Source organism: Cucurbita maxima, unplaced genomic scaffold (genome assembly GCF_002738345.1).
Source record: "Cucurbita maxima cultivar Rimu unplaced genomic scaffold, Cmax_1.0 Cma_Scf00007, whole genome shotgun sequence".
Classification (NCBI taxonomy): Eukaryota; Viridiplantae; Streptophyta; class Magnoliopsida; order Cucurbitales; family Cucurbitaceae; genus Cucurbita; species Cucurbita maxima.
This window is the reverse complement of record NW_019272023.1, coordinates 866,990-894,810: the sequence shown is the minus strand read 5'-3', so window position 1 is coordinate 894,810 and position 27,821 is coordinate 866,990. Positions and strand designations below refer to the sequence as shown.

At 35.2% G+C, this 27,821-nt stretch overlaps 6 protein-coding genes and 1 non-coding gene across 9 annotated transcripts; 3 read left to right on the top strand and 4 right to left on the bottom strand.

Moving 5' to 3' along the window:
* Positions 1-1,190: 1,190 nt before the first annotated feature.
* LOC111482503 (probable E3 ubiquitin-protein ligase LOG2) lies at positions 1,191-4,602 on the top strand. Its single transcript, XM_023128314.1, has 3 exons — positions 1,191-2,040; positions 3,503-3,998; positions 4,206-4,602. Exons 1-3 carry the CDS (start codon positions 1,544-1,546, stop codon positions 4,320-4,322), a joined length of 1,110 nt encoding a protein of 369 aa, XP_022984082.1. The 5' UTR covers positions 1,191-1,543; the 3' UTR covers positions 4,323-4,602.
* Positions 4,603-5,652: 1,050 nt separating this feature from the next.
* Positions 5,653-7,074, bottom strand: LOC111481971. Its single transcript, XM_023127595.1, has one exon. The coding sequence runs from the start codon at positions 7,072-7,074 to the stop codon at positions 5,653-5,655; it is 1,422 nt and encodes a 473-aa protein (XP_022983363.1).
* A 2,060-nt stretch (positions 7,075-9,134) lies between these two features.
* LOC111482501 (protein indeterminate-domain 9-like) lies at positions 9,135-11,700 on the bottom strand. Of its 2 annotated transcripts, none has more exons than XM_023128313.1 (5): positions 11,233-11,700; positions 10,749-11,148; positions 9,758-10,506; positions 9,418-9,607; positions 9,135-9,334 (listed from the first exon to the last, which is right to left on the bottom strand). In XM_023128313.1, exons 1-4 carry the CDS (start codon positions 11,369-11,371, stop codon positions 9,450-9,452), a joined length of 1,446 nt encoding a protein of 481 aa, XP_022984081.1. In that variant the 5' UTR covers positions 11,372-11,700; the 3' UTR covers positions 9,135-9,334; positions 9,418-9,449. The 2 variants fall into 2 exon arrangements, with proteins under 2 accessions (XP_022984081.1, XP_022984080.1); XM_023128312.1 differs by having other exon boundaries at positions 9,135-9,329; positions 11,233-11,699.
* A 5,815-nt stretch (positions 11,701-17,515) lies between these two features.
* LOC111482157 (syntaxin-71) lies at positions 17,516-23,259 on the bottom strand. The gene is made up of 10 exons (XM_023127831.1): positions 23,250-23,259; positions 20,423-20,695; positions 20,081-20,206; positions 19,673-19,832; positions 19,466-19,551; positions 19,296-19,364; positions 19,151-19,195; positions 18,984-19,046; positions 18,736-18,812; positions 17,516-17,737 (listed from the first exon to the last, which is right to left on the bottom strand). The coding sequence occupies exons 2-10, from the start codon at positions 20,576-20,578 to the stop codon at positions 17,722-17,724; spliced, it is 798 nt and encodes a 265-aa protein (XP_022983599.1). The 5' UTR covers positions 20,579-20,695; positions 23,250-23,259; the 3' UTR covers positions 17,516-17,721.
* TRNAP-AGG lies at positions 21,057-21,128 on the bottom strand. Its single transcript has one exon. It is a non-coding gene; the product is annotated as a tRNA-Pro (tRNA).
* Positions 21,460-22,507, top strand: LOC111482158. Of its 2 annotated transcripts, XM_023127833.1 has the most exons (4): positions 21,460-21,777; positions 21,901-21,988; positions 22,102-22,299; positions 22,330-22,507. In XM_023127833.1, the coding sequence occupies exons 1-4, from the start codon at positions 21,589-21,591 to the stop codon at positions 22,491-22,493; spliced, it is 639 nt and encodes a 212-aa protein (XP_022983601.1). In that variant the 5' UTR covers positions 21,460-21,588; the 3' UTR covers positions 22,494-22,507. The 2 variants fall into 2 exon arrangements, with proteins under 2 accessions (XP_022983601.1, XP_022983600.1); XM_023127832.1 differs by having other exon boundaries at positions 21,461-21,777; positions 22,102-22,507.
* A 1,962-nt stretch (positions 23,260-25,221) lies between the features above and the next one.
* LOC111482402 (peroxidase 21-like) lies at positions 25,222-26,716 on the top strand. The gene is made up of 5 exons (XM_023128157.1): positions 25,222-25,335; positions 25,434-25,582; positions 25,683-25,871; positions 25,955-26,120; positions 26,209-26,716. The coding sequence occupies exons 1-5, from the start codon at positions 25,233-25,235 to the stop codon at positions 26,607-26,609; spliced, it is 1,008 nt and encodes a 335-aa protein (XP_022983925.1). The 5' UTR covers positions 25,222-25,232; the 3' UTR covers positions 26,610-26,716.
* The last annotated feature ends 1,105 nt before the right edge of the window (positions 26,717-27,821 follow it).

Here is a 27,821-nt window from a genome sequence, read left to right as displayed (position 1 = left end):
TTATAGAAGTCTACAAAATTAAATATAAAACCTTTACTATATTTAAATCATACCTAAATTAAAATGATTTTAAAGATATAATACCTAGTTTTGTATAAGCTTATAAATACGGTATTAAATTTTACAAGAAAAAGACTAAAAAATCGAGAATAAAAAAAAGAACAATTTTCTTAATGAAGGAATATATAAAAGACGAGTTAGGTTGAATGGGAAGGAGAAAAGACAAATTTCTTTGACTTTGTTGTCAAAAGAAATGTATTCATGTTCACGATGTTGATCACAACCAATTGATCGATACATTTAATACAAATCATTTTGAAAGTTATATTCTTTGAAAAAAAAAATGTCACTCAATAAACTTTCATAGATTACGAAACATTTTCGCAAAATATAGTCATATAGTATAATAACTATCATTTTCTTATACACTAACCGAGTAATATACATGTTAACTTGAGAATATTAGTCTTCATTCAAGTGTTCGAGAAAACTTACATCATAGACAATTATTTCACCTTCACTCGTCCCTAATCTCCAACTGTTGCATACCTTAATATGTAGGATGAATTTATTCTATAGGTATATTTCTCGTCATTTTATTGTCAAGGCCATACCTAACACGGTAGAAAGAATCAAGAGGATAAGAAATTAGCATATCTCAATTTAATTGGAGATGAGCTCGGTAGGTCAAACGTTTCCATCTAATTGTACCTCATTGGTTAGATGCCTGTCCAAAGACCTTGTCGAAGGTTTCATGTGCTCTATGTGACACCAAAAACTTATGTGGGTCGTAGGCCCTTATGCTCTGGATCTTACTCCTAACATTTGTGGTATCAATTCCTTCCCAAATTTAGAAGTGATAATGAAGATGGTAGTGTCAGAAATGACAATGAAGATGGTGGTGTGATAGTGCACGACCTCCAAACATGACAAGGAGCAAGATAACGAACGTTAACTAAATTGAGAGCGAAGTAACAAAAAAAAAAAAAAAAAAAAAAAAAAAAAAAAAAAAAAAAAAAAAAAAAAAAAAAAAAAAAAAAAAAAAAAAAAATCCAACCAATTAAGTTTGAAAGTATTAGCCAAATTAGAAAGATTATTAAGAACAAAATGTAATTTAGGGCATACAAAACAAGATATTTGGGTTTATAATTTGGAAGGGAAAGGTAGAGAAAGAAGAGGTGAGTTTAAAGAGGAGTGATGGTTTTTCTGGGTGGAGGTTTACGCATCCCCATTATACCCGCCACCCAACCTCCGCTGCCCTCACCCTTTCTTTTCTCTCTCTTCAACCCCCCCTTCTCTCTCTCCTCTGTTCTTCCCCCCTTTCCAATTATTTTAGCCTCTTCCTCTGTCATTCCCCTCCAAATTCACTCTCCTCTCTGTTCCCCCATTCCCAATCCCTTCCAATTTATCTTCTTCACCTTCTTCCACTTTCTCTGTCCTTTCTGATTTTTTCTTCACCTCTAACGGACTAGCTCTCTTCAATTCACCTGGGTTTTTCATTTTCTGATTTTGGTTCATTCGATTTCACTCCAAATTTCTTTCCATGGGTAACATTGGTAGTAGCGGTTCCAATAGCCGGAGAAGGCACGGTAGCCGCCGAGGCGGCCACCAGACTCCGCCTCCACCAGCCCCACCGCAGCCCGAGATTACAAGTAATCGGTACGTTTTCGCTGCCGCTACGCCTTACCCATCTCAATACCCCAACCATCCGAATCACCCACCGCCGTATTACCAGTATCCTGGTTTCTTTCCGCCGCCGCCGCCTGGTCCGCCGCCGTCGATGCCGATGTCTTTGCCGCCTCCTTACGATCACCACCACCGTGGAGCCCATCCCCACATGGATCCCGCGCATTGGGTCGGTGGGAGGTACCCTTATGGCCCTCCTATGCCGCCCCAAACGCCGTATGTTGAGCACCAGAAGGCGGTTACCATACGAAACGATGTCAATCTCAAGAAGGAAACTCTTAGGGTCGAGCCTGATGAAGAAAACCCCGGCCAATTCCTTGTAGCATTCACGTTCGATGCCACCGTCGCCGGAAGGTATGTGTTCTAATCTTTGGAGCTTTTGATTTCCTTTTTGTAACTGTGATTGTTAATTGAAGTCATCTGATGGTTTTGTGGAAGTGTTGGGTCAGATTTTTTAATTATTTATTTGCTTTTGTTTTTCTGATACTGAGGAGCAAGAATGGTAGAATAATGATTTTATGAAGCCCTCCATAGTTATTATAAATGATTAGAACAAGTCATGAGCTCTGGTTTTGTAGATATTTAGTGATCAAAATTATAACTCATCAGTTCTCTGTGGTGGTGAAAAGGAGATTTTTCTATAAGCTTAGAGATGATTGAAAGATTATTGGGATTGTTGACCCCTTAAAACTAAACTGAGTCAACTTCAGGTGTACGTTGTTGTAAATGCTAGAATCTGGGCTTGAATTTGAACACACCTTGACCAAGACTGCAGGTGTTTGTTCTTGGGTTTTTAACTTATCCATAAGCGGAGGGGGTTTGAACCTCCGAACTTTTGGTTATTTGAGCTATGTTCAGGTTGTCATATAGATATTTGTTGATTGTGTTGATAGTATAGGTTGAATTCATCGACCTAACTTATTGATTGCCCTCCCACTCCCCCCCCTCACCCCACCGAAAACGAAAAGCGAAAATGTTGGTAGTTCTTTCATTTGCTGCTTATGAGTTTAATCAGAGGCAATTTTTGAAAAGGTTTAATAGTCTCGAGGCCTTGTTTTCAGAGGCGAGGCAGAAGTTACAAGTTACGTTAGAGAATCGTTATTGAAGTCATAAGAATGTAAAACCGTGAATCTCTAAATATAAATGTTCATATAAAAGTTCACTAACTCCTCCTTCATATCACCACTATCACTATTATTAATGGGACGAGTGGTTGACCTTTTGTTAAACTTTCATCTTTAGGGACTCTTTCAAGTCTTAGTGAAAGTAATAACGAGACACCACCCGAGCCCTCCCGAGCCCTCGTAAGATGACTATTATAAATGGGCGTTATTCCTTTAACTATTGCCATAAGTATTCCAAGCCTTGATACATTTTTATAAAGGCAGTCTCTATTGTAAGAGGTATGGGTCTCTAATGAATTGAACACAACTTAGTCTTTGAACCAAAGATCCTTCGGATGTTTAGGAACAACAAACCTTTACAGTAGTATAATATTGTCCACTTTGAGCATAAGCTCTCATGGTTTTGCTTTTGGTTTTCCCAAAAGGCCTCCTACCAATGAAGATATATTCCTTACTTATAAACCCATGATCAACTTCTTAATTAGTCGATGTGGGACTTCTCTCCCAACCCTCCTCAATAGAGACAAGCCTTAGGGCATATAGACCTTAAGAGCCTTTGAAAACGTTCTTTAGAGGGTCTTTTCTATTTTCCTTTTATTAGCATCTACGGTCGTGTTAATAGCCCTGTCAATTGTTAAATTTTCTTTTATGGGATTAGCCTGAGAATTTGAGTCTCTTTTATCTTGAAACAGTATCACCATCTTCTTCTTTGCAAAAGAAGGTGAAGATTGCAACTTGACTCCCGTAAAAGAAGACATTCTTCAACCAGTGACTGTCCATTTCGAACAAGGCCTTGGACAGAAGTTCAGACAACCTTCTGGAACAGGAATAGATTTCTCAAAGTTTGAAGAGTCAGAATTTCTGAAAGTAAATGACACGGATGTCTATCCATTAGCAGTGAAAGCTGAAGCCTCCACTGACAGCCAAACTGGCCCAGATGGTACCTTGGTACCTGAGCCCATGAATGCTCAGATAACCCAGGCTGTGTTTGAGAAAGATAAAGGTGAATATCAGGCAAGAGTGTTGAAACAAATCCTGTGGGTCAATGGTATGAGATATGAGCTGCAGGAGATATATGGCATTGGCAATTCAGTCGAGGGCGAGGTCGATGGAAATGACCCCGGAAAGGAATGCGTCATTTGCTTGTCGGAACCACGGGACACGACTGTACTTCCCTGCCGACACATGGTAACAACAACGATCTCTTTCTTAGTTTATTGTAGATGATTCTTACGCTATTCACAATACTATGATCATATGCAAGTCTGTTTCACTTGGTTCTGTTTTATTTGAGCTGATATCTTCATGCCTACAAAAGTTATGTCTTCTGCACTCCTTTGTGCTCGCTCCATTCAATCCTTAGGCACCATTGATTTGTTCTCTTGTTCTTGACAGTGCATGTGTAGTGGTTGTGCTAAGGTGTTGAGGTTCCAGACGAATCGATGCCCGATTTGCAGACAACCAGTCGATAGGCTCTTAGAGATAAGGGTCAGCAATGGACCAGAAGAATAAAGAACGGTACGAGTATCGTCTCATCATAAAACAAACTCTGTACAGCACTGCTTTTGTTGCATTTCTTTTTGCATCATCTGAACTGATTCTCTTTCCCTCGAATTCTCTACCTGCTGTTCTAAATAATCAAGAAGGAAAGCTTAAGTTTATAACCAGCGCGTTGTGTTTTGTGCCAAGGAAAAACAAAAAGAAAGAAACTGTAAACAGTTGTGCTTGTATTCTCATGATCTCGAAAGTCTCTATTGTATACATGAGCTGAGTCATGTTTTATTTGTTTGTATCCTTGCTATTTTTTTTGTCTCGTTGTTTCTAACATCCTGGTATTGGTGTCTGGTCCCAAAACTTGATTCTTAGGACATGGATGTTTGTATCACTCTTGTCTTTCATGTTCTCTCGTTCTCACTGAGTGAGTATTCCAACATCAAAAGTTTCTATTGCAGAAAGAGTTCCTCATTACTATTATTAGAAGTTACGAATGATGTGTCTGATTAATACATTTATCACCATCTTATTTATTCGTATTTGGTATCGACTATCATACCGCTAAATAACCATATATTGTTTCTCTTCAAGAAGGTTTTAAAACCTCTCTGAGAGAGAGAGATATCGAGAGGTACCCACACCTTTGTAAGGAATATTTCGTTCCCTCTACAAACGATATAGGATCTCACAATCCACTTTCTTGGACTTTTTTGTCAGGGCTTCCCCTCAAGAATTTAAAACCCGATTGGGTGAGGGTGAGTTTCCACATCCGAGGTGTGATTTCGCATATATATACATCCACTTCTTTCTGTTATTCTTCATTATTTCATTAAAAGCTTTGTACTTTTTAATGAAAGTTCAAAACAAACTTTCATGAAAGCACAAAATTTTAAACGAACTTTAATGAAAGCAACGTATGTATGAAAGAGAAGCTGAAGCTGAAGTAAAAAGTTGCTTGGTTTTCTTTAAAAATGTTCCCCCGTCCCCTCAATAATAAATAAAAAAAGTGCTCAAACTCTCCACCGTCGGTGCTCACATTATGACTATGATTTAACGTTATAATATAAAACAAAAAGAGGACCTCAAAAATCATTAAATCATAATCAAACTTAAAAAAGTGCATCAGCATCAGCATCAGCATCAACATCATCACCAACCATACAGCGGACACAAACAAGACTTCTTTATTCAAACCAAAGAACCATGCAGATGCAGTTCAGCTGTTCAGTACTTCAAAAACAAAAAGGAAACAAACATAGTGGTTGCTTATTATAAAAGTCTGTGGTAGAGCGCCCAACCACACAGCAACTCAGCCATTTTCTTGCTTACCAACCAAACAGACACAGCTTCAGATTTTCATGGAGGAAGGAGCATCCAGAAACCATTGATGCACATACACACCACTGTTTCTCAAATCCTTGTACAGATCCATACAGTCTCTTTTCTTCACCTCACCATCTTCATCAACCCCATCTCCGCAGCTCAGAAAGAGCTCGTCCACCCAGCAAATCACCCCGCTTTCGAACAAATCTGATAGAAACTTCAGTTCCTCCTTCCCTGCATCCATCTTCAAGACGACGAAATTGGCATGCTGTACAGTTTCCTTGAACCAAGATAGAAAATCAAACTCGTCGTCCATGTAAGGTTCTTCTTCGTCTTCATCATCGGCACCGTCGTTATCTGTAGTACGATCAGTTCCAGCCAGGCCAGGATGATAAACAAACGTTACTCCAGGCATATGGATATGTGCGGCGAGAGAGGACATGTCGTAATCAACAAAATAAACATTAAAATCTCTGCGATCCACCGGATAAGAAGGTGGAAACCAATCTATGTTGGTGTAATTCAGGCGCTTCCCTGTACCAATATTAACATAAACCAACTTTTCCCCGTTGGAAGCATTTACAAGCTTAGGCAAATAAGCCAGCTTCTTGTCAAATCCCACAGGTTTTGCTTTCACAAGAGGCTCCATTTTTGGAATTAAAGGCTTATTCCTTGTGAGAGAGCGACAATCAAACGACGGGCGAGGCTCCAAATGCGCAAATTCTTCGAGTTTCTTCTTAAATACAACCAGAGTTAAGTTATTAACATGGCCAACATGCATCACAGTGGAAGCTTTAAGCAAAGATGACACTGGAATTGCAGCTCTAATCAAATTATTCGGCACTGAATCACTAGTGCCCACAATAACAGCCCCAATTCCGCCAGGTCGAATCACACGCTCGATCTCGAGCACCAAAAGTGCAGGGACTGAATACCTGTCTAGGTCTCTAGAGAAAACAAAATCAAAGTATTGATCCTTAAAGTCCAGTTCATAAACGAAATGTTTTCTCCTTAGAGAGAAAAATCTGTGTTGACCAACGCCAATGACATCATTGAATCCCATGTCCCTCAGTGCCAAAACGGCGGAGCCCGATCCCTCTCCAACGCAGAGAGATTTTGCACTATGATCCAACAATTTCTTCTCCATTAGCTCAGCAACGACATTAGTCGTCAGGTTCATGTTTTCCTCACAGTGAATCGCTACGAATGGCTCCCAAATTGGATTCAGAAAGTGACCTTGAAACATATACGAACCTCGAGAAACTCTCGCTTCCACATCGCCAGATTTTACAACACAATCGCGAAAGATCACTCCGAAATCGGCACCCGTCAAAATATGCACCAGAGGAACAGTCGAAACAGCCAAGGCCAGAAGGAATGTTCGAATAACAACACGCCTGGCCAATGCCCCATGAGCGATCTGCCATTTCACAGCCTGCAAACTCATTTCTCCAATCACCAGCCACAATCTCAGCACAGAGTTGGTTTATCGTCGTCGAAGACAAAGTAAAATCGGAATAATTCCTCAAAATAATATCAACACAGAGAAACAAAAGAAATTTAGCGAGTACAAAACCTGGATGATGTGTGATTTCCACCCACGAGGAGCCCCATAGATTTTTGGAAAATTAACCAGACCCTCTTCGGAACCCTCATCCTTCGAATCTTCCCGTCCCAAGACACCATCGTTGAAGAACCCAAATCAACCCATAAAGCTCAAAAAACCACCTCACATTCTTCAAATTTTGATTTCCCACAGCACAAAAACCTCCGAAACCCTAACTGAAGCTCAAGATCGAGATCGAACAATTTCAGGCCTAGGGTTTCGAGCGAAGAAGAAGAAGAAGAAGAAGAAGAAGAAGAACAATGGAAGTTGATCTAAAAGGAGCGGCAGTATTAATAGTGAGAGATTACTGAAATCGTGCTCAACTCTGGGTATTACGTGGCACGAGGGAATATTCTAAGATCTAAAAAAGAAGAGTACACGTGTCAAGCAACGAACGGACAGAATTTGAGATTAGAAGACTGTGGGCCCTAAATTATTGGCGTGTAAGGGCTTTATCGTAATTTAACGGGAGACAGTAGTACAGAATCGCTCTGGAACATCATAATTAGATGAAACAATGAATGAAGATGATAATTTATTTTAATATACATTGTAAAATATGCTCTTAAAAAATTTATCATTATTTAAAGTATTTTTATTTGTTTAAATTTTGCAATATAAATGGTAAAAATGTTTTTAAAAATATTCTTGAAAAATAAAAAGAAAAAGAAGAATAATCTGTGTGGGCCAAGAGCCCAATAGAAAGACCAATAAAAGCCCAAAAAATCATGGTCTTGTGGGAATTATGAAAGATAATCACTAGCCCAATAGAAACACCAATAAAAGGCCCAAAAGATACTCACTAGCCCATAGCCCAATATGTAGAGCCCAATAGAAGAAGACTAATTAGTCCATTTAAAATGTTCTCTAATGTTCTATAAATATTTAAATATCTACATATTTTAAGAATTATTTGAAAGAAGAAAAATCCATCCATCCCTCGTAATCTTCTTGATTTGTCTTAATAAAGAAGTGTGAGTGTGACCTTAACGAGAGTTGTGTTAACCACAAAACCCTAATTTTGTTACATTTTCGAGCTTTGGAGTTACAGTAATAGTTCTTAGGTTAAAGGCCCCAAATTATTTCAATTTTTATAGTAGAATTTAAATGATATGATTTTTTTTTTTTTTGGGAAGGACATAGCCACCTTTTTAAAAGGTGAATTTTGTTCCATTTTCTTTTTGTAATTTAACACAAAAAAGGTAAAATCATTACACTATAATTTTCAATCTAAATAAATAAATACTATTGAAAGTCCTTTGTTTTTAGGACTTCAAAAAGTTGAGCTTCTCAAAAAAAACCCTTTTGAATTTAGGGGCTGCCCTATAGACTATTGACTTTTTTTTTTTTTTTTTTTTTTTTACTTGGAAACTGAAAAATAAATAAATAAATAAAATAAGTCAAATGGGTAGGGGTGGGTGCCCCAAGCAAGTGGTTCCCTAGCAACAAAAGTGCCCTACAAACAATCAAACCTAGGACCCTATCTATCTATATACATTCTTCTCCATATTAATTACCCCCAACGTTATGTTTTTTTTTTTTTTTTTTTTTTTTGTAATAATAAATAAAAAAATCTCTTGAATTCGGGTCTTGAAATTCTCAATCTATAAACATCATTGGAAACTTAAAACTTCAAATATATTTAATTTCTTTTTTTTTTCTTGAATTTTCTATCTAATATTATTAATATTTGTTAATGTTATATTCCAAATTTTAATAAATAAATTGAAAGTTTTAAGATTGAATTGAATATTTTTAAAGTCAAAATATGAAAAATTGTAATTAATCTCAGCTGTTCCATGTCATAGTATACTTACCAACGTTGACCGGTGGACCGGTGGTGGCTGCCGACGACCAGTAGTCAAATATATATATTTGTATTTATTTATTTATTTATATATAGGAGCAGTTTTGTCTGGAAAATGCAATAATTTGAAAGCGAAATTACGAAAAAAGGTTCAAACAAAACGACAGCATAGAAAATTACAAGAAGAAAAGGTTTACATGCACGGCCCTTTTTACTACGTTCTGAAACTGTCAATTTAAGCATTCACCGGTGGCCCCTGCCGTCGCCGCCGTCTGACCTTTCCGCCGCCCTGAACAGTAAAAATCTGTGAATTCATCTTGGTTTTTGACGGTCTAATATCTTACATAAAAATGGTGTTTTTTTTTTTTTTCACTCACCTTCGATTTGATTAAGGTTTTGATGATGGAATTTAGTGGTTGGCGGCGAACTGGCTTAGTCCCATTGTTGAGTTTATGGCGGCGAATTTTGCCAGCTCCGGTGGAAGGAACGGCGGCCGGGGTGCTTCTCCATTTCCTCCGACACCGAGGAAGTCTCTCGTTTGGTCGTTACTTTTCATACGGTTGTTACCTACGTTAACAATATGAATAAAAGATTTGGTTTACAAATTTGAACGTAATTTAATTGGTTAAGTATTTCATAATCTTCGATTGATGGCGGAAATTTCCAAATCTAGAGCGGAAATGAGCGTCGAGAATATGAATAAAAGATTAAATTTACCATTATTGAGTGGCATTAGAAGCTGGCTGAGAATATTCGAGCTTAAATCGGAGTTGCTACCGACCATCTGAACCGAGTCAGCCATTGTCATGCTTCTAGATTTGTTCAAAGAGTTCAAGCTTACAGCGTTGGAGGACGAGGACGATGACAAAGACGAAGAGTTCATCACTCCGAAAGCACCGGCATCGATGAGCAGGGAATTATTGTTGGTGCTGCTTCTAGTTGAGCCCATAAGAGCAGCTTTTTGCAGAAGGGCGGTGGCCGACATCGGAGAAGAAGAAACAACAGACGACGACTGACCCGACAACAGTGCAGCTGCCGATGACGTAGCTTTCGACGAACTTCCCTTCTTCTCAACATCTTCCTTCTCGAACACCGGCAACATCGAAAGGCCGGTTTCGGCTATCGATCCAAAAAGATTGGAAGAAGAAGAGGAAGCTCCATAAAAGTTGGAAATATTGTTGTTATTGTTCAACCAAAGTGAAAAAGGAGATCTGTTCTTGTGTTGATGATCTTCAAAGTCTCTTAGAAAATGATCAGAATGAGTGAATTGGGAAAGGGCAGGAACATCTCCAAGTGTTTGAAGATTATTGGTCTGATGATCAATCAAAGATTGATCTTGTTGATGAAGAAGAACTGAATCATTTCTGAGATTATTCAGAATATTTGTTGCTGAAACTGTCGTGATTCTTGCACTTTCTTCAGCTAATGCATCGCAAAATGCTCTGTGGGTTATGAAGCTGTCTTTCCTGTACGAGGAACAACAAAAATCCAACATTTAATGTTCCAATCTTTGTCATTTTTGTTACAATTCAAACACATAATCTGCATTAATTACTTCTGTCTTTAACAATAACAGCTTTTTTTAAAAAAAAAGTTTCAATTTTTTTGGCTTTTTTCTTGATTCAAAAATTACCCATGATTAGAAAAACATGTTCGATTTCGAATTTTTATCGATCTCGTCTCTTAGAAGTCAGATATTCGAGTTTACCTGGAAAAAAGGGTTCCACAATCACACTTATATTCTCTAGTCCCACAAGTTTTGGAGTGAGCTTTCCAATCAGATTGAACAGCATATTTCTTAGAACACTTATCACATTTCCATTTCTTCTCGCCGTGTTTTCGGCTGAAATGTTTCTTTACTCCGGTGAGATCACCGAGGGCTCGTGATGGATCGTGGTGAACACACGTCTTCTCCGGGCAAATATACACCTTCTTCTTGATCGGCTCCTTGTTCGTTCGTTGTCGAAGCTTCCACGGTAGGTTATGTCCACGTCGATGAAGTTGCAGATTCTGATCTCTTTGAAACCCCTTATTGCAAATTTCACATATGAATCTGTTCGTCGCCATGAGTGATTTCGGCGACAAAGCAACAACCTCCGCATCAGGATCTGCAACAACAACAACAACACAACTTCTTCAAGTTTCATATCGAACGAATTGAGTCGAATCAAATCGAAGAAAAAGAAGCTCACCTGGGGTTCCGGGGAGGTTTCGCTTCTTCTTTGACGCAGCGGACGGTTTGGGTTTAGGGTTAGGGTTTGCATCTGGGTGGTGAGCAAAGGCAGTGGGAGTGGGAGTGGAAGAGAGAAGAGAAAAGGGATTAGTTGACATAGTTTTTTTGGGTAATGGGTTCTTATTTGGAGGGGATTGAAGAAGGTTTAGACAAGAACAAACAAGAAAAAACCAAGAATTTTTAAAAATTTTCCTTCTGCACACAAACAGCTAACAAATTTGAAGGGGTTTTGGGTGTGTGAAATGATGATGTTTTGACAAAGGGAAGAGGAGACTAATTAGGGTTCTGCCAAAAGACAGTAAAAACCAAAGTTGAAGGGTTTGAATCTGAACAAAACACCATAAATTATATATATGGTGAGAAGCTTGAAGGCAACAATGATATCTCTTTTTCTTATGATGTTGATATTAAATTCTATGGTGTTGATATTAATTGTGTAACCCATTTGTTGGAATGGGCAACCAACTTTCTCTGTCTGTCTCTCTCTTTTTTTGAAGCTCAAACTCCAACACTGTTCATTCAATTTTTCAATGCAAAAAAGGGAGACCCATTTGAGTTTATTAATTAATTATGTATCTTTCTACTTACTAACTACACCCATGTCTATGTTTGTACCAGCTTTTGTCTTGTGACATGAAAGATGTTCTTGTTGACTCTTTTGTGTTCGTAAGTTTAGGGGTTGAAAAAACAGGGGAGATTCTCCATACAAGCTCGAAAGGTTGATATATCCTGCAAGGACGAGAACGGGTAGTATATGAAAGTTAGTAGGAGGTAGGGAAATGTAATAGTCGGAGACTATTGCTAGTAAATATTGTCCGCTTTGGCCTCTTACGGTCGTTAGTCTCACAGTTTTAAAACACGTCTATTAGAGAGAGGTCTCCACCCCATCTAAGGAATGTTTCATTCCCCTTTCCAATTGATGTGGGATCTCACAATCCTAGTGTCTTCGTTGGCATACGGCATGATGTCTGGCTCTAATATCATTTGAAACAACTCGAGGCTACTACTAGCAAATATTGTATGATTTGACCCGTTACGTATCACGGTTAGCCTCGCGATTTTAAAACATGCCTACTAGAGAGAGGTTTTCATACCTTTATAAGGAAAGCTTCGTTTTCATCTCCACCTCATGTGGGATCTCACAGGAAAGGAGACAGGTGGCTTGATAGATCGAATCGATCATAAGTATTAAATGCCACTCCCCACTTTTGTTTCTAATAGTATCGCTAGAAGGCTTGTTGTTTCTTCGAGTCCACATGGCTCTAGGGAGGCCAATTGTGAACAATGGACCCATAAACTCCCGAAGACACCCACGAAACAACGGTAGGTGGTATTGCATCCATAACCTCTAATTATACACGAATAACATTTCAATTTTATTTTCAAGAAAATTTAGGTCAATTAATCACTTATCGTCCTTGTTTTCAAACACTAAAAACTTCAAAACCATCTCGAAAGCTAAACGAAACACCCGAACACCGTCGCATCCTTAGCACCAATCAAATCGAAGCAAAAAACAAAAGAAAAGAAAGGGGGAATAGTGGACCTAATCTACCTAGAAGTAATAAACAGAGAGAGTGTTTTTTTTTTAAAAAAAAAAATAGTAATAATGAAAAAAGTAAATTACCTTTCTGGGGTGAATCTGGAATAGAATGATTAAGTAATAATTAAAGGTAAATCAGTAACTTTAGGGACTGTCATTTCAGTACAACAGAGAGTCAGAAGCATAGAGACATATACGAGAGTTTACATTTCCCCATACTTTTGCTTTCTATTTCACACAAACCGTCCGTGATACCTTTACTTGTCTCTATCCATTTTGTAATGCTTTTTCTTTTCTTTTCTTTCTTGGTTTCGAATATTTCACAATTTCAAGATTTGGTTCGAGTGATTCATGTGTTCATGTTCGCGTTCTTGAATTCCATGGTGCTGAATCCATTGAATTGATTTGAGAAAATTCGATTGGCGTTCGAGTGTTCGTTTTTAGTAAAAATTATAAACTGGTTTTAGTTGCTTGATCCTGGTTTCTGTTGGACGAAAACTGGAACATGAAATAGTATGTGTAACGACTATGATCCACCGCTAGCAGATATTGTCTTCTAGGGGATATCATGACCTGAAACAAAGTTAGATGATAACGGGTTTAATTAAAAAAAAAAAAGTGATAAATTTGAAATTTAATTATTTTAAGTGTAGTAATCTTTGGGAATTAAAAAAATATTGAGACAAATGGAACCACTTTTGTCTGTTTTCTCTTGGATTTTGCTTCACACCACATATGCTTTCCCATCCCTATTTGGGTATCCAATGCTTTCTCTCTCCTCTCTCTCTCTCTCTCTCTCTCTAACACATGCACATAACAAATACACAAAACCCTAGGTCTCATCTCTTTCTCTCTCCTCTTCTCTCTCTAAATAATAAGAAGAAAAAAACCCCTTATTTAACAGGTGGGGAAGGGAATGAGCCCTAAAGATATATATGTCCGACTAGATAAGGACATACTCCGATATATATGTTGCATGAATCAGAGAGAAAAACATATAAAGAGAGAGATTCTCGGTATGTTCTCTCTCGCTCCAATATGAAGAGAGAAACAAATTATTGTATATGACAAACCCAGTGTTACTATCTCATAATAACAGTGACTCTTTGACAATCGTCAATCTAAAACTATCAAGTCGTTTAGGCTAAAGACGAACGGTTCGATTTTACTAATTAGTTTTACGTTTTTTTGTTTATTTTAATGGAAATATAACGAAGAAAAACATATCCAAATGTATGTTTTCTAAGAAAGGTTTTGAGATTGTGAAAATAACCAAACAAATATTTTATGTGTTATTTATTGATATTTGATTTAATATTATTAATATTATTCTTATGGCTGTCGGATTCGAATACATAACTCTCCCAAGTATTTTTGTATTTAATAGTTATAAAAATAATCCCTTATTGTACTAATTAATTACATATATGTTTTAATTCTCCCTTCCAAATAAAATAAAAAAGATTAATTAATAATAAAGATGCAAATTATAGCTGAGTTAAGTAGGGCTGCCCAAGTCGAATGCTACTAAATATTGTTTGTCGTTAGCCTCACAGTTTTTAAATCATAAAGTATTTGTTGGTGGTAGACTTGGGTTGTTACAATGGTATCAAAGCCAGACACTAGATGGTGTGCCAATAAGACACACTAAGCCCCAAAGATGGTGGATTATGAGACCCCACATCCGTTGGAGAGGGGAACAAAGCATTCCTTATAAGAGTGTAGAATCTCTCCCTAGTAGACGTGTTTTAAAATCGTGAGGTTAATGACAATACGTAATGGGCCAAAACAGACAATATTTACTAGTACTGGGTTTGATTTGTTATAAATAGTATTAGAGTCAGATACTGGACAGTGTATCAGACAGAATGCTGAGCCCTTAAAAAGGGTAGAATGTGATGAAAATCTCTTACTATTAGACCCAATTTAAAACTGTAAGGCTGACGGATATACGTCAAAAACTGCGATAGATTTGAATCAAATCATCGTAAATTTTTATCCATAATTTTACCACACTTGAAAGCAAGAAAAATCTCAACCACATACATAAGAACACAAAGTGCTTGATTACATTTGAAAATCAAATACAAAAGTTAAAATGGCAGGAATGCAAAGATGATCACAACATTACATACAAATACGAATAGAAGAGGATGGGTCAATGTTTAACATCATCTGCGACTTGTAATATAAGAATATGCTCTACATGACAGACATATCATCGACAACACGTCAATTTTTTCTCACATGTCAATAATTAATATGTCGAAATTTTAAATAATGATATCTCATTCGTACCGAATTTTTATATATAAAAAAAATGATTTGATTTCATATATAGTTTCAACAATAAAATCACCCTTGAAAATTATGAAATGTGGTTAAAAAAAAAAAAAAAATCCATAAAAGAGAGATGATTTTGAAGGGAAGATAAATGCTTTGGGAATTGGGACTAATAATACATTTCACGTGTCTCTATCCATGAAAGGAAGGGGATGCCAATAATGTTGCCCTTGAAAACAAAAATTATTCCCTTTCATTTTTATTTATTATTTTTAATTACTAATCATAAAAATAATATATTTTTTATTTATTTTATTTTATAATAATTGTACCAAATCCAAAATCAAGAGATCTTGTGCTTGAAATATTAGCACTCCAAATATCACAATAACCAATAACATTTGAAGGGGTGAGCATTTATATCTATCTAATTTACACGTTGCTCTAGAAAATTATAGATTTTCAAGCCAACGAGTTTGAATAGTAGTTCATTCGAGCATAAATCAGTAGATAAAATGTAATTATCATTCTAAATATTGATGGTTCGATCAAGTTACTGATATCAATTATTTTGTAACAACAACATTTTATCTCTAAATGAGATTCGCTCCGGGATTAAGAAGTACCTAAGGAATTACAATATATGGGTAATTGAATATATACTTTTATTTCTTAAAGAATAGATTCTTCCAAAGAATGATTTAATTCCACAAGAAAAACATAGGGCTTAACGTTCCTTTGGTATCAACTAAATGCCCATAGAATGTTCTTTTGTCTTCACTAATAAAAATATGCTTCCATTTGCTATTATGTAAGACTTCAACAAGTCCATATCAAATGCCTCCATATGAACATTATTAAATAAATGACATCACTGCTATTCAAAAACTAATGCGAGGGTCGGCATAAATTACTTTATTAAATCTAAAAGGATTAGCGTGTTAGGTTGCGATTCATATATAAATTACGACATATTCCATTAAATAATCTCTCTGGTCTCTCGCATCTCAAACCGACATGTTACAAAAATAGTACAAATAATAAATTTTGAAATGAAGAGAAAATGACGTTATAGAGATTTGATCTGTGTATGTATTGTCAAACATATGAAGGTTAGACATTATTTAATGCATAAAAGATAGATAAGCAAGAATCCAGGAAGAAAATGACATAAAAGAGAATCAAATGGCATCATGTTGGACTTAATTAATATATCGAAACCTGGTCACTGTCCTGTTCAAATGAATAATCAAATAAAATTGATTATTGAAAACAAATATATCTTCAGCCATAGTAAAACTGCACTGGAAATTATTTGGGAGGGGCCAAGTAATTTTGTATAGAGCAAAATTATTGATTTCATATGAACATTTGGAGAAGTTTTAAAATCTGCTCCAGGAGTGTAAGAATATAAGGAAAGGATTCCAATATTAAATCTGCATCAATCTGTACCAACAAACAAACTACACCCTTCTCCAACCCCATAAAAAACTACCTAGAAAGAAAAGTGGAGTTGACCCAGGAAATGTGTCTCTATTCTAGTATACTAGCTTCTCATTATGTTAGTTTTCAAAGAGAAAAAGGAAATGTCATTATAGTTCTTTCTTTCCTTTAGAGATTGTCAGCAGATCCAATGTATAAAAAGAAACGCACTGTTCTCCCTCTCCCTCATTTAGACCTCCAAACACCTTGTTATACAAGTGGAGGGGGAAAAGGTGGGAGATTGAACCCTAAATGTAGGCCTAAAAACAAATAAAATTCCCCAGTGGGCCTATCTTTGTGGACTTTTTTTTTATCGTGGGGGTTCTTGACTTTCCTTTGTAAAGTTATGTATTAGGTGATCTACACACATCTAGTTTACAAAGCTAACCCCTATATATATCAAGGAGTCTCAATCCTTATTCCTTTATCTCCATCTTCACCCAGGCTAGCGGGCAGAGAGGTGCCTCAAGGACTATCATCGCTAGCCTTAGAGGGGAGCAAAGGACTATCATCTCAATCAATTCCAATGGTGCCCATTCGGTCAATCACAAAGTATGATCTATTAAGGATTGTTGGGAGGAAATCATAAGTTTACAAGTAAAGAATACATCTCTATTGGTATGAGTTCTTTTGGGAAAACCAAAAGCAAAGCTACAAGAACATATGCTCAATGTGGACAATATCACACCATTATGGAGAGTCGTTGTTCCTAACATGGTCAAGATCAAAATTTTGAGATACATGTTATATCCACACTAGGGAAGGATGGGAAGACCAACTATGCACTCCAAGACCTCAAATAGTAACGATATTCATCAGATGGCTGTATAGGAGCTAAGTATTGCATCAAATTTATCCATAATTGATCGGAGTCCTATATAGGAGCTAAAGTATTAATCATCGAGATCAGTGTTCGATTTGAAGTCGAAAGCAAAGAGAGGTTGCACAAGTGAACATTCAAGAATCAAGCAACATAACCAAGATTTGATAATACAGTGTGAGTTGTGTAAAAAAATATGACATACAAATAATTGTAAACAACACAAACACGATCGGATAATGTACTCGATATAGATACTCATCTTAGCAAGCTTGACACAAATATTCTACAAGAAGATGAAGAATTTTCCCTCTGTTAGCTCACTTCTTCAACACACTGCAGAGGAAGCAGACTCTATTAGAACTTCAAAATGCTTTTTCAATGGTCAACCAAAAAAGAAACACAACAACTTCTGCTAACATATCAACGGTTTTGAGATAGAATTACATGATAAAATCTCTCTAAATAAAGGAAATGGTTCCGGCTAGATGAACCATGACACCTCCATCCTTGGTTCTGACAGGGTCCTCCTATCTTTTATAACCAGTGTATAAGGGGTTATTCCTTGCAACCTAGCGGACACCTCCAAAGACGGGTACTTATCTTAAGACCGTTCCCCAAGAGAGTATTTTGATTCTCATTCACCATCACAACCCAAAAGAGGATCCCAATTGATAGAGCCAAGCATATCAAATTACAACTAACCAATACCTACAGAGATCCAGGCTTCTTTATTCTTTCCAAAGGCATTTTCCTCGAATAATTTTAATAAGTAACTTAATCCACGCCGAACATCAGTTTTACTAATGAAAGAAAGAAAGAGGAGGGAGGGAGAAAGAAGGAGAGTAGAGAAATATTACAACTACTTTTTTTCCTTCACAACATGAATCTTTTTCTTTCTTTCTTTCTTTTTTCTTTCCTCATTTTTCTTCTTTTTTATCTTTTTATTTTTGTAAGAGACCAAGGTTTCTTGGATTAAAATGAAAGAATGTACCAGGGCAAACAAAAAAATTAACCCAACAAAAAAAAGACTGCAATCCAACAAAATCAAATCGAGGTCATAGTTACGAAAAGGCCAAGCGACCAAACTAAGGTCATAGTTACAAAAAGGCCAAGCGATCGAAGCTCACTAGGAGGTAATGAACTTCGCCGTCAACCAAACCTCATCACACAAGTTCTCCATCTCTCTAAAATTCTATTTTTCCTCTCTAGCCAAACACCCCATAAAATAGCATATGTGAGATTCATTATGCGAAGGAAATAGTAAAACATTGCACAAGATTATAATTATCATTCTTTCTTAGGGGGCAAGGAGGTAGAAGGTAAAAACTTACTTGTATAGATAGGCAGCAATACCCAAGATTATACACAACAAAATGATATCGATGCAGAAATTTCTGCTGGACCTTAGCTGTAGCAAAATAAAACCCACATTAGATACACTTACAAACGTCCTACAAATATACATATAAATCAAGGTATTGTGCATGCACAAGGATAAGCACATATGTGCACAGGGATATACACTTCAGGTACCAACAACAAAGGTTAAATAATGAAGATTAGAGGACCAAAGCAAAACCTGGTTAACTGTGTCCCTTAATCTAACGTTAGTGTTCTTAAGGTCAGATGCAGCCTTGTCCACCTGACATGATTCAAAAGGTAATTTTGGTGATGATTATAAACATGAACATCGAGACTGCAAGTACATATATACATATATGTATGAATAAATAAAGATACAAATACCTTAGTGTCAATCTCGTCCATCAAAGGAACTTGCCTGTCTATTTCCTGCAAACAACATGCGACAGTCACTATCAACTAATATACTGATAATGAAAAAAAAAAAAAAAAAAAAAAAAAAAAAAACGGGGCATAGAAGATAAATAACTTCATTCATATCATGCGCCATGTTCTTCAGAGTATCCAACCCCTCTGATATCATGTCTAATCCTTGATCCTGCATGTGCGCAAAACAAGGGGTTTAAACCACAGTCATTGACCAGTAAGCATGCAGCCTTCGTTCTTGAATAAAGAGACTACACTATACATATAGTTTACCTGCTTCATTTTCCGCATTTCATACTCTTGTCTGAATTGACTCGACTCCTCAGTGTGTTGGAAGTACTCATTATCAAATCGCCCATCTTTTATCAATTCAAATGTGCAGGTCAAAAATACGATTAATGCAAGGTACTCGCAACTAAAAGTAAAAAGAAATTTTCAGAACAATGGTCGATCGAAATTCAGCTAAATTTAAAGCATCACCCGAGTCAAATTTGATTTCAGCACGTGAAGTTGAGGAGGTCCAACCCCCATTCTTCTTTGAGGAAGAGGCAGTTCCATCTGGTATAGCTTGAATCCTATCCGGCAATGCAAGCACCAAATCATTTCGAGTGGTAAGATCTTCAGTTGATAGTCCTTTAACCTGTAAATAGATTATGTGACCATCCGATGCAACATATAGGAAGAAGCAACACAATTCAAATCCAGTCGCTCAACTTCAACAAGAGTATAAAAATTCCAAAACCATCCTAAATGCAGAATGAATTTAGGAAGCTAATCCTTTCATCACAATCCTCTCATCAATTCATATGAAACATATATGTTTAAGATGGAATTTGAGCAATGAGAGTGAAATTTCAAACAAAATCAGTGAAGACAGTGAATACAAACCCTCTTTACAGCTAATCTCTGCAACTTGGGGACCTCCTCTAGTAACCGAGCCTTGGTATGACGAATCTCCGCATTCAACGCCACAACCGATGCCCTATTCTTCTCTCTGGAAGCATCCTCCGCTTTCTACACAACAAAATAGCTCCTAAAATAGAATCCAATCCTCCACGCCGACAAAGTAAAATGCAAAATCATCTACGAATCACTAAAAATGACGATTCAACCACTGAATTAAATCTAGATCAGAAAAGCAACAAGCAACCAATATGATAAGCTTCATTTCCCTATCCAGCAACAGAACGAGTAGGAACTGAGAAATTGACTGAGGGATCAGTGTCAAACCTGGAGAGCGGCTTCAATGTCGGCTTCGACGGTGGCAAAGAGTCGAGCGAAAGCATCGTCACCAGAGACATTGAGATCTCTCTGCTTCTCTACATCATATTTGTCGTATTTCTGGCAGATCGCGTCTACTCTGGTCAAAAGGTCGATCACGCTCATCTTCGATTCTTCGCCTCCGTGCTTCGATAGGGTTTCCGGTGAGCTACAACGGTGAAAGCGGTTCCGAATATCTACAAAAGTTGTGCGCCAGTGCCAGTACCGCCGCTGATTGTTCTACTCACCGAGGCAAACTTTCAGTTTAAAAGCTTTAAATTTATGATAAATTACGACTATTTTGTCACAAAACAAACAAACAAATAAAGCTCACAAATTTTAAGCTTCCATTTATATGTCTAATTTTAAAAATCAACAAAATCGTGGAATTTGCTATGAAAAACTACCCCATTAATTAACACCCGATTAAACAATAAATCTAAAATTTCATATAAAAACAAATAACAATTCCCTTTTATCCTCTAATTTCAGGTCGAGAGGGGCGGCCCAAAATTGTGAAGCCCACAGCAAAGTGGCCCATTTCATTTTTCAGGCCGGAAGTTACCATGAAGGCCCAAAATGGAAAGAAAAGGTTGATTGATTTGGGGCATTCCGAGAATTGAACTCGGGACCTCTCGCACCCTAAGCGAGAATCATACCACTAGACCAAATGCCCATTTGTTGAATGTAACCTAATTAAAAATTGAATAATTAAATATTTTCCCTAATATATCTCTTTAAACAAATATGATTTTTAAAGAAATTTTAAAAATTCATACGTAGTAACGTATAAAATAAAAATTTAAAAGATTTTGTAATATCGAGTCATTACTATCACAGACTTGATCAAATCAATTCAAGTTGAGTACTGATAGAGAATAATTTTTATTAAAAAAACCGGCTTTATACGTAAACTATGGGGGTAAAAGAGTAATTTGGTTATGGAAAAGAAAAAGAAAAAGAGAAAGGATATGGATTGATATTCACTTATGGCCACATCCTCCAATATTCCTTTAATTTTTGATTGGGGTTGAGAACTCATTCCTTCTTCTTTCATTTCCACCACAACTCTGTGTTCACTTCCATGGCTTCTTTTATATCCCAATCTTTGTCTCCCTTCCACTCTTTGCTCTTCCATGGCTATCACCAACACAAACACTTTATGTCTTGTTTCAGCCATGGATCGCCTCTGGCACCACCAAATCATTCTTTCCTCTCCACATCCTTCCCCTTCCCATCTTCACCCAACTTTTCCTTTCTCAAACTTCCCTTCTTCCCTTTCCTCCGACCGCATCTTCCTCGACGACACCTCCCTCGTCTCCCAGGTAACCCTTCTCCCTGTGCTCGATAGGATATGATAACGAGTAAGAACGACGACAGTTTTGAACGTTCGATCTCTCGTGCTTTGATATAATATAAAAAGTGATTTTGATGTTTGTTTTGAACAGGAAGATGATAGTAACGATGGAGACAAATATAAACAAGATGGAAAGGAAGAGGCAATGGAAGAAAGTCTCACTGATCCTGAATTTACAAGTGAGTTGAATTATTATTAGTATCCTACATAAACTTTGAAACCCAATTAATAAAATGTGGAGAGGAACGTATATTCATGTTATATTGATGTGATTAAGAATTGTTGTGTGCAGTGAGGAAAAAATTGAACAAAGCTATGAGTTGTAAAAGCTTGGGGGAGTTGGAGATGGAGGAAGTTAAAGGGTTTATGGATTTAGGGTTTCAATTTAGGACAGAAAATTTGAGCCCTCAAATGGTGAAGTTGGTTCCCGGTTTGCAAAGGTTTAAAACTCGAATGGACAAACAAAATCTCGAAGACGACGACGACGACGACGACGACGATGCAGATGAAAACGATGACCATAAGAAAAGAGATATAGCAAGACCATATCTTTCAGAGGCATGGACAATAAACCGACCAAATTCCCCTCTTTTAACCCTAAGGATGCCAAAAGTTTCTTCCACCTCTGACATGAAGAAACGCCTAAAGTCTTGGGCTAGAACGGTTGCAATTGAAATTCAATGAGAAAATTTTGACACTTATTTTAAATTTTTTATTTTTTTAAACAATTTTATTATTTGGTTAATTATATATATATATATATATATAAGTTCAACCAAACCATCCATTTTTAATAATTGTATATAATATTTTATTTTATTTGAGTTTTTGTCACATCATGAGGTAGTGGATTTTGTCTTTTTTATTTTTTATTTTTTAAATGGATCACACTTTTTAAAAAACAATCATATCCAAATATATAATATATGAATGTCGACATTTATCACAAAAAAAAAATTAATATATAAAATTATCAATAATATATAAATTGTCAAATAAAAAATTCTAAAAAAAATTATATGCATGTATACTAACCCTTTTTTGTTGGAAAAATTAGTTCAATAATGCATTTTTTCGTTAGATTTTGGGCCTGGCGGGTTGCATCGCTTAGAATGGGCCTGACTGCTTGGCAAGCCCAAGCATTGAAAATAATGGGCCTCATATGGTGTCGAACCTTTTATTTATTTAATATTTTTTGAAAGCCACCTTGATAAATAAATACTTTTAATTCTTCAAGATTACGTTTCCATTTAAACAAAAAACAAGAAAATCACTCATAATATATATATTTATTTGTTTATTTATATTATCCATCAGCGAATATGGATACATTTTTTTAGTGAGAAGCAAAAGATAAGGCCTTATAAGAAATTAAAAGAGAGGGAGAAAATCAAGCAAAAGTCAAACTTGATGTAAAAATAAATAAATTAATAAAAATACCCAAAACTCCGATTTTTTTTTTTTAAATAGTTTTTAAAATATTCTTAAATAATTAAAATTTAAAAAAATAGTATTGACCCTTTTAAAATTTATTAAAAAATTCAATTTTTTTATTGTCAATATATGGCATAAATTATCTCCAAACTTTTTTTTTTCTTTAAAATTATGGTTATTTTTAAAACGTGGTATTAATGCTCCGTCCATATATTAATGGTAAAGGTTTTTTAATTTGTTTTTAAGAAGTTGGCAAATGTTACTGAATTTTTTAAATAATTTTTTTTAAATGAAATCTTCTAAATTTAATATTTTAAAAAAAATTAAAAAAATAAAAAATAAATAATTTTACTAATTTAGTCCTAAATTAACTCTTAAGACTTAAATATATGGATAGAGTGTAAAATGTTTCATAATGGTTTTTTTGGTTTTGTTATTCATGTCTTTAACGACTTCTGAAATTAAAACATATAACTCCAAATATTTGACTAAAATTTTAAAAATTAATTTATATAAAATATAAATTCATAAATTATTAGAGAAGTCTGCAGTCAAATTACGATCCAGCGATTCTGTACTATATCCAATAATAAATAATAAAAATGCAATTTAAAATCTCTAAATTTATTTGAAACAATTTTATATTGGGGAAAGCTTGAATTTTCCATCAATAATTAAATAAGAAAAAAGAAACCCCCAAAAATGACCAAGTTGGATAGCTTCCAACTCATACTGCCCGCGATCCCATCCCTATTTCCAATTATTGATGCATTAAAAATACAAAAAAAAAATAATAATAATTTGACTCTACAAAATTTAAATAATTTGACATTAGAAATACAAACTTAGAGTTGGGACACGTGGCACATAATAAGAGCCTTTTGATTTTTTTTTTTTTTAACTTATATATTTCCAATCAAAATATTTATTATCTTTCATTCTAAAAATGATTAAAGGCTTAGAATAACATAATTTCCTATTACTCAAATTCGCAAATGATTAACATAATTAAAAAGAATAATCAAATAAAAAATAAATAAATAAGAACTTTGAAACGCATGTGCCAACCGAACTTTTTAATATTATTTATTGAAACTCTGTCAAGTTTCCATTGACTTGGTTAAGCACGTACAAATTTATTTATTTTTAAATTTATATTAAAATTTTTAATTATTTGAATTGAATAATAATTTAACGATAATCCTGAACCACAATATATATTAATCTACATTTGAAATTAAATTTTAGGTATAATAATAACCTTTTAATTTTTTTTTAATTTTTTGTGTACCATTTTTTTTTTTTAAAAAAATAAATTATTTTGAGTTTTTTTTTTTAAGTAGGGCCCACCGCTGGGTGCTGGCGTGATATCAAATGGTGGCGTGTGGTCAAAGATAGTGGCGTATAATGGGAAGGGGACTTCCATTCCACACATTTTGAATGGTAAATAATATATTAAGAATAAGATAAAATAGACTTATATCAAATCCTAAAATAAAATATAGTTAATTATAAATATCTAAAATATATTTCATAATTAATTATTATAATATATTCTCAAATATTATATTTTAATATAATAAAATTAAGATTGAAATTTTATTTTAGCAAATATTTATTACATGTTAATTGCGGCTTTAAAATTTACTTAGCACGTTAATTTTCCACTACAATTGACTCTGACATTCTCATTAATGGTGGAGTAACCATCAAAGTCGTTGACATAAAACAATTTTTAATTCTTTAATTAATTAATTTAATTAACCATCTGAGATTCCCCTACATAAAAATATAATAATAAAGTTGACAAAAACAATTATCAAAAATCAAGTGGAATAAATTTTATAATTATGATGATAATTACAAAAATAAAATTTATCGCGTCGGCCGTGACACAATATAAATGCACAAACACAAAAATAAATAAAAAATAATAATAAAATAAAAGCCTATGCTCCTTCTTCTACCACTATAAAAAGGACCATAAAAATGGTTGCTCATCAAAAACCAGGAAGCTTCAGAAGCTCAACAATGGCGGCCAAGAACCATTTGAGCCTCCTTCTTCTCCTCCTTCTGCAGCTCTTTTATTCAGGTTCAATTTTCTTTCTTTTCTTTTTCTTTTTTTTTTTTAACGAAAAATGATAGTGTTATTTAATTTAATATGATCCAATTTTGTAAATTTGAAAATAGGAAGGGGCGAACTGCAAATGAATTATTATGCTAAAAGTTGCCCAAAAGCTGAAGAAATTATAAAACAGCAAGTTGCCGATCTCTACTATGAACATGGAAACACTGCCGTTTCGTGGCTCAGAAATCTCTTCCATGATTGCATTGTTAAGGTAATTAATTAACTCAATATTTTAATTATTCTAACAATTTATTCCTAACCCGTTTAATTTATATATTTTTTTAAATTAATAATTTGACATAATCTCGTAGTCTTGCGATGCATCTCTTCTATTGGAAACGGTTACGGGAGTGGAATCAGAGAAGGATTCAGATAGAAGTTTTGGGATGAGAAATTTCAAATACGTAAATAAGATCAAAGCTGCTGTTGAACGAGAATGTCCTCTCACTGTATCTTGTGCTGACATTGTTGTGCTATCTGCTCAATATGGCATAGTCATGGTATGTTACGAACGGTTTATAAAATCTCAAGGGAAATATTAATATATGATTAATTATTTGAAATGGGTTGAATTGATGTACAGTTAAAAGGGCCTGAAATTGGGTTGAAAACGGGGAGAAGAGATAGCAAAGTGAGTTATTCCCATCTCGTTGAAGCGTTTGTTCCCAGGCACAATGAATCTCTTGTAAATGTTCTCTCCCTCTTTAGCTCCATCGGCATTGATACCGAAGCAGCGGTCGCGCTTTTAGGTTCGTTTATGTTCTTAAACTGTTTGGTTTTTTTTTTCTTCATTGAGTTATAAGTTTAGTTAATTAACTTTGAAATTATGTAATTCAGGAGCTCACTCGGTCGGGCGAGTTCACTGTGTGAACTTAGTGGAGAGGCTGTATCCAAGTGTGGATCCAACCATCGATCCAGAGTATGCGAAATACTTGAAAGGTCGATGCCCAACACCAAATCCAAATCCAAAAGCTGTATTGTATTCGAGAAATGATCGGGAGACGCCAATGATTCTGGATAATATGTACTACAGTAATATACTGAATCACAAGGGGTTGCTCATAGTGGACCAAGAATTGACTTCTAATCCTCTTACGCTTCCGTACGTCACGAAATTTGCTGCTGATAATCAATATTTTCATGCTCAATTCTCGAGAGGAATTCGTTTGTTGTCCGAGAATAATCCCTTGACCGGAGATGAAGGAGAGATTAGGAAAGATTGTCGCTTTGTTAATTAATCTCAATTTAACATAATTGAGGTATGATGTAAACTTTTCCCGTTCCAACAAAAGGAAAGGTTTAAAAACTATCTTGCTAAAGGAATGAAATTGTTATGAAATAAGGGCTAAATAGATAAATAGTAAAAAATTGTGGACTAATCTAAAAATTTAACTTTGACCAAAAGTTTGACTTTGGTACATGAGGTGGCAGGTATGGTCAGGGTAAAAAAAAAAAGTCTTGGAATGAGGTGGAAATTAATTAATAATTTTTTTCTTATTGTTTTATGAATAAATAATTTATTTTTCTTATAGTGAATAGTGAAGTAAAATTAAAAGAAAAGAAAGCTTTGGAATTAAAAAAAAAAAAAAAAAAACACATCGAATAATTCGTATTTCTTAATGCTTAAAAGATAAAACAGTGATTCTTACGTTAAAAATAATGGGCTTTCAAAAGGCCTTCAAAAGCACTCCACCATTAAAAAGTGGACAAAAAATGAACCAACCTGGACCGTCCGATCAAACTTAGTCAAGATTCACATAATTAGAGGTCCCGTGCGTTGTTTACTACCCGTGGGGCCCGCATCGATTTGAAAATCCTCGTCAGCACCCTACTTCTCGAGATTTCCTCCTGATCCTCTACGGTCAGCACCACCATCAACCATGATACGCCCATCATCAAATCCAACCGCAAACCAAACAAATCGGGACCCTACATGTGAAAAAGCGTGAAATAAATCGAACGGTGGCCCACGTGCTCACGAGCTAAGAATAGTTATGTATGACGTGGCATTAAAACGACAGCGCTTCAATAGTCCATTCGCCTAGTCATTAGTCACCTATAAATAGAAATTTGAAAGAAAAAAAACAAATCGAGCAGATCTGTTTATGTTTGACTTTTTTGCCCCTTTTCTTTTTCTTTTCCTCTTTTCTCAAATTTCATTTATTTTATTTTATTTCCAATTAAGACCAAATTAACCAAATAAATATACTTCTAACAACTCTACGACCAATAGGATAGTTATATTTTAAATAACTAAAAAATATAATTAATATTTTTAAAAAATAATTATTTATTTTAGATTAAAGGTTTAAATTCTCAATCTTAGTAATTTATTTAATATATTTTAAACATAAAATTAAAGGTTAAAATATTTATTAAACGAATGCATTTAATTTAATAATTTCTTTTGCACAAATTTAAAACCATCATGTTAATAAAGAGAACTTTGT

Excerpts from the sequence above, each read along its gene's own strand:
- LOC111482501 (XM_023128313.1), bottom strand. The coding sequence starts at position 11,371 with ATGTCAACTAATCCCTTTTCTCTTCTCTCTTCCACTCCCACTCCCACT. Across the intron at positions 11,149-11,232 it reads AAACCTCCCCGGAACCCCAG|ATCCTGATGCGGAGGTTGTT; the intron begins GTGAGCTTCTTT and ends TTGTTGTTGCAG. Across the intron at positions 10,507-10,748 it reads TGTGGAACCCTTTTTTCCAG|GAAAGACAGCTTCATAACCC; the intron begins GTAAACTCGAAT and ends TTCCTCGTACAG.
- LOC111482402 (XM_023128157.1), top strand. The coding sequence starts at position 25,233 with ATGGTTGCTCATCAAAAACCAGGAAGCTTCAGAAGCTCAACAATGGCG. Across the intron at positions 25,336-25,433 it reads TCTGCAGCTCTTTTATTCAG|GAAGGGGCGAACTGCAAATG; the intron begins GTTCAATTTTCT and ends ATTTGAAAATAG. Across the intron at positions 25,872-25,954 it reads CTCAATATGGCATAGTCATG|TTAAAAGGGCCTGAAATTGG; the intron begins GTATGTTACGAA and ends ATTGATGTACAG.
- LOC111482158 (XM_023127832.1), top strand. The coding sequence starts at position 21,589 with ATGGCTATCACCAACACAAACACTTTATGTCTTGTTTCAGCCATGGAT. Across the intron at positions 21,778-21,900 it reads ACACCTCCCTCGTCTCCCAG|GAAGATGATAGTAACGATGG; the intron begins GTAACCCTTCTC and ends TGTTTTGAACAG. Across the intron at positions 21,989-22,101 it reads CACTGATCCTGAATTTACAA|TGAGGAAAAAATTGAACAAA; the intron begins GTGAGTTGAATT and ends TGTTGTGTGCAG.
- LOC111482157 (XM_023127831.1), bottom strand. The coding sequence starts at position 20,578 with ATGAGCGTGATCGACCTTTTGACCAGAGTAGACGCGATCTGCCAGAAA. Across the intron at positions 19,552-19,672 it reads TGAAATCAAATTTGACTCGG|ATGGGCGATTTGATAATGAG; the intron begins GTGATGCTTTAA and ends AATTGATAAAAG. Across the intron at positions 19,365-19,465 it reads AAATGCGGAAAATGAAGCAG|GATCAAGGATTAGACATGAT; the intron begins GTAAACTATATG and ends GCGCACATGCAG.
- LOC111481971 (XM_023127595.1), bottom strand. The coding sequence starts at position 7,074 with ATGAGTTTGCAGGCTGTGAAATGGCAGATCGCTCATGGGGCATTGGCC.
- LOC111482503 (XM_023128314.1), top strand. The coding sequence starts at position 1,544 with ATGGGTAACATTGGTAGTAGCGGTTCCAATAGCCGGAGAAGGCACGGT. Across the intron at positions 2,041-3,502 it reads GATGCCACCGTCGCCGGAAG|TATCACCATCTTCTTCTTTG; the intron begins GTATGTGTTCTA and ends ATCTTGAAACAG. Across the intron at positions 3,999-4,205 it reads TACTTCCCTGCCGACACATG|TGCATGTGTAGTGGTTGTGC; the intron begins GTAACAACAACG and ends TGTTCTTGACAG.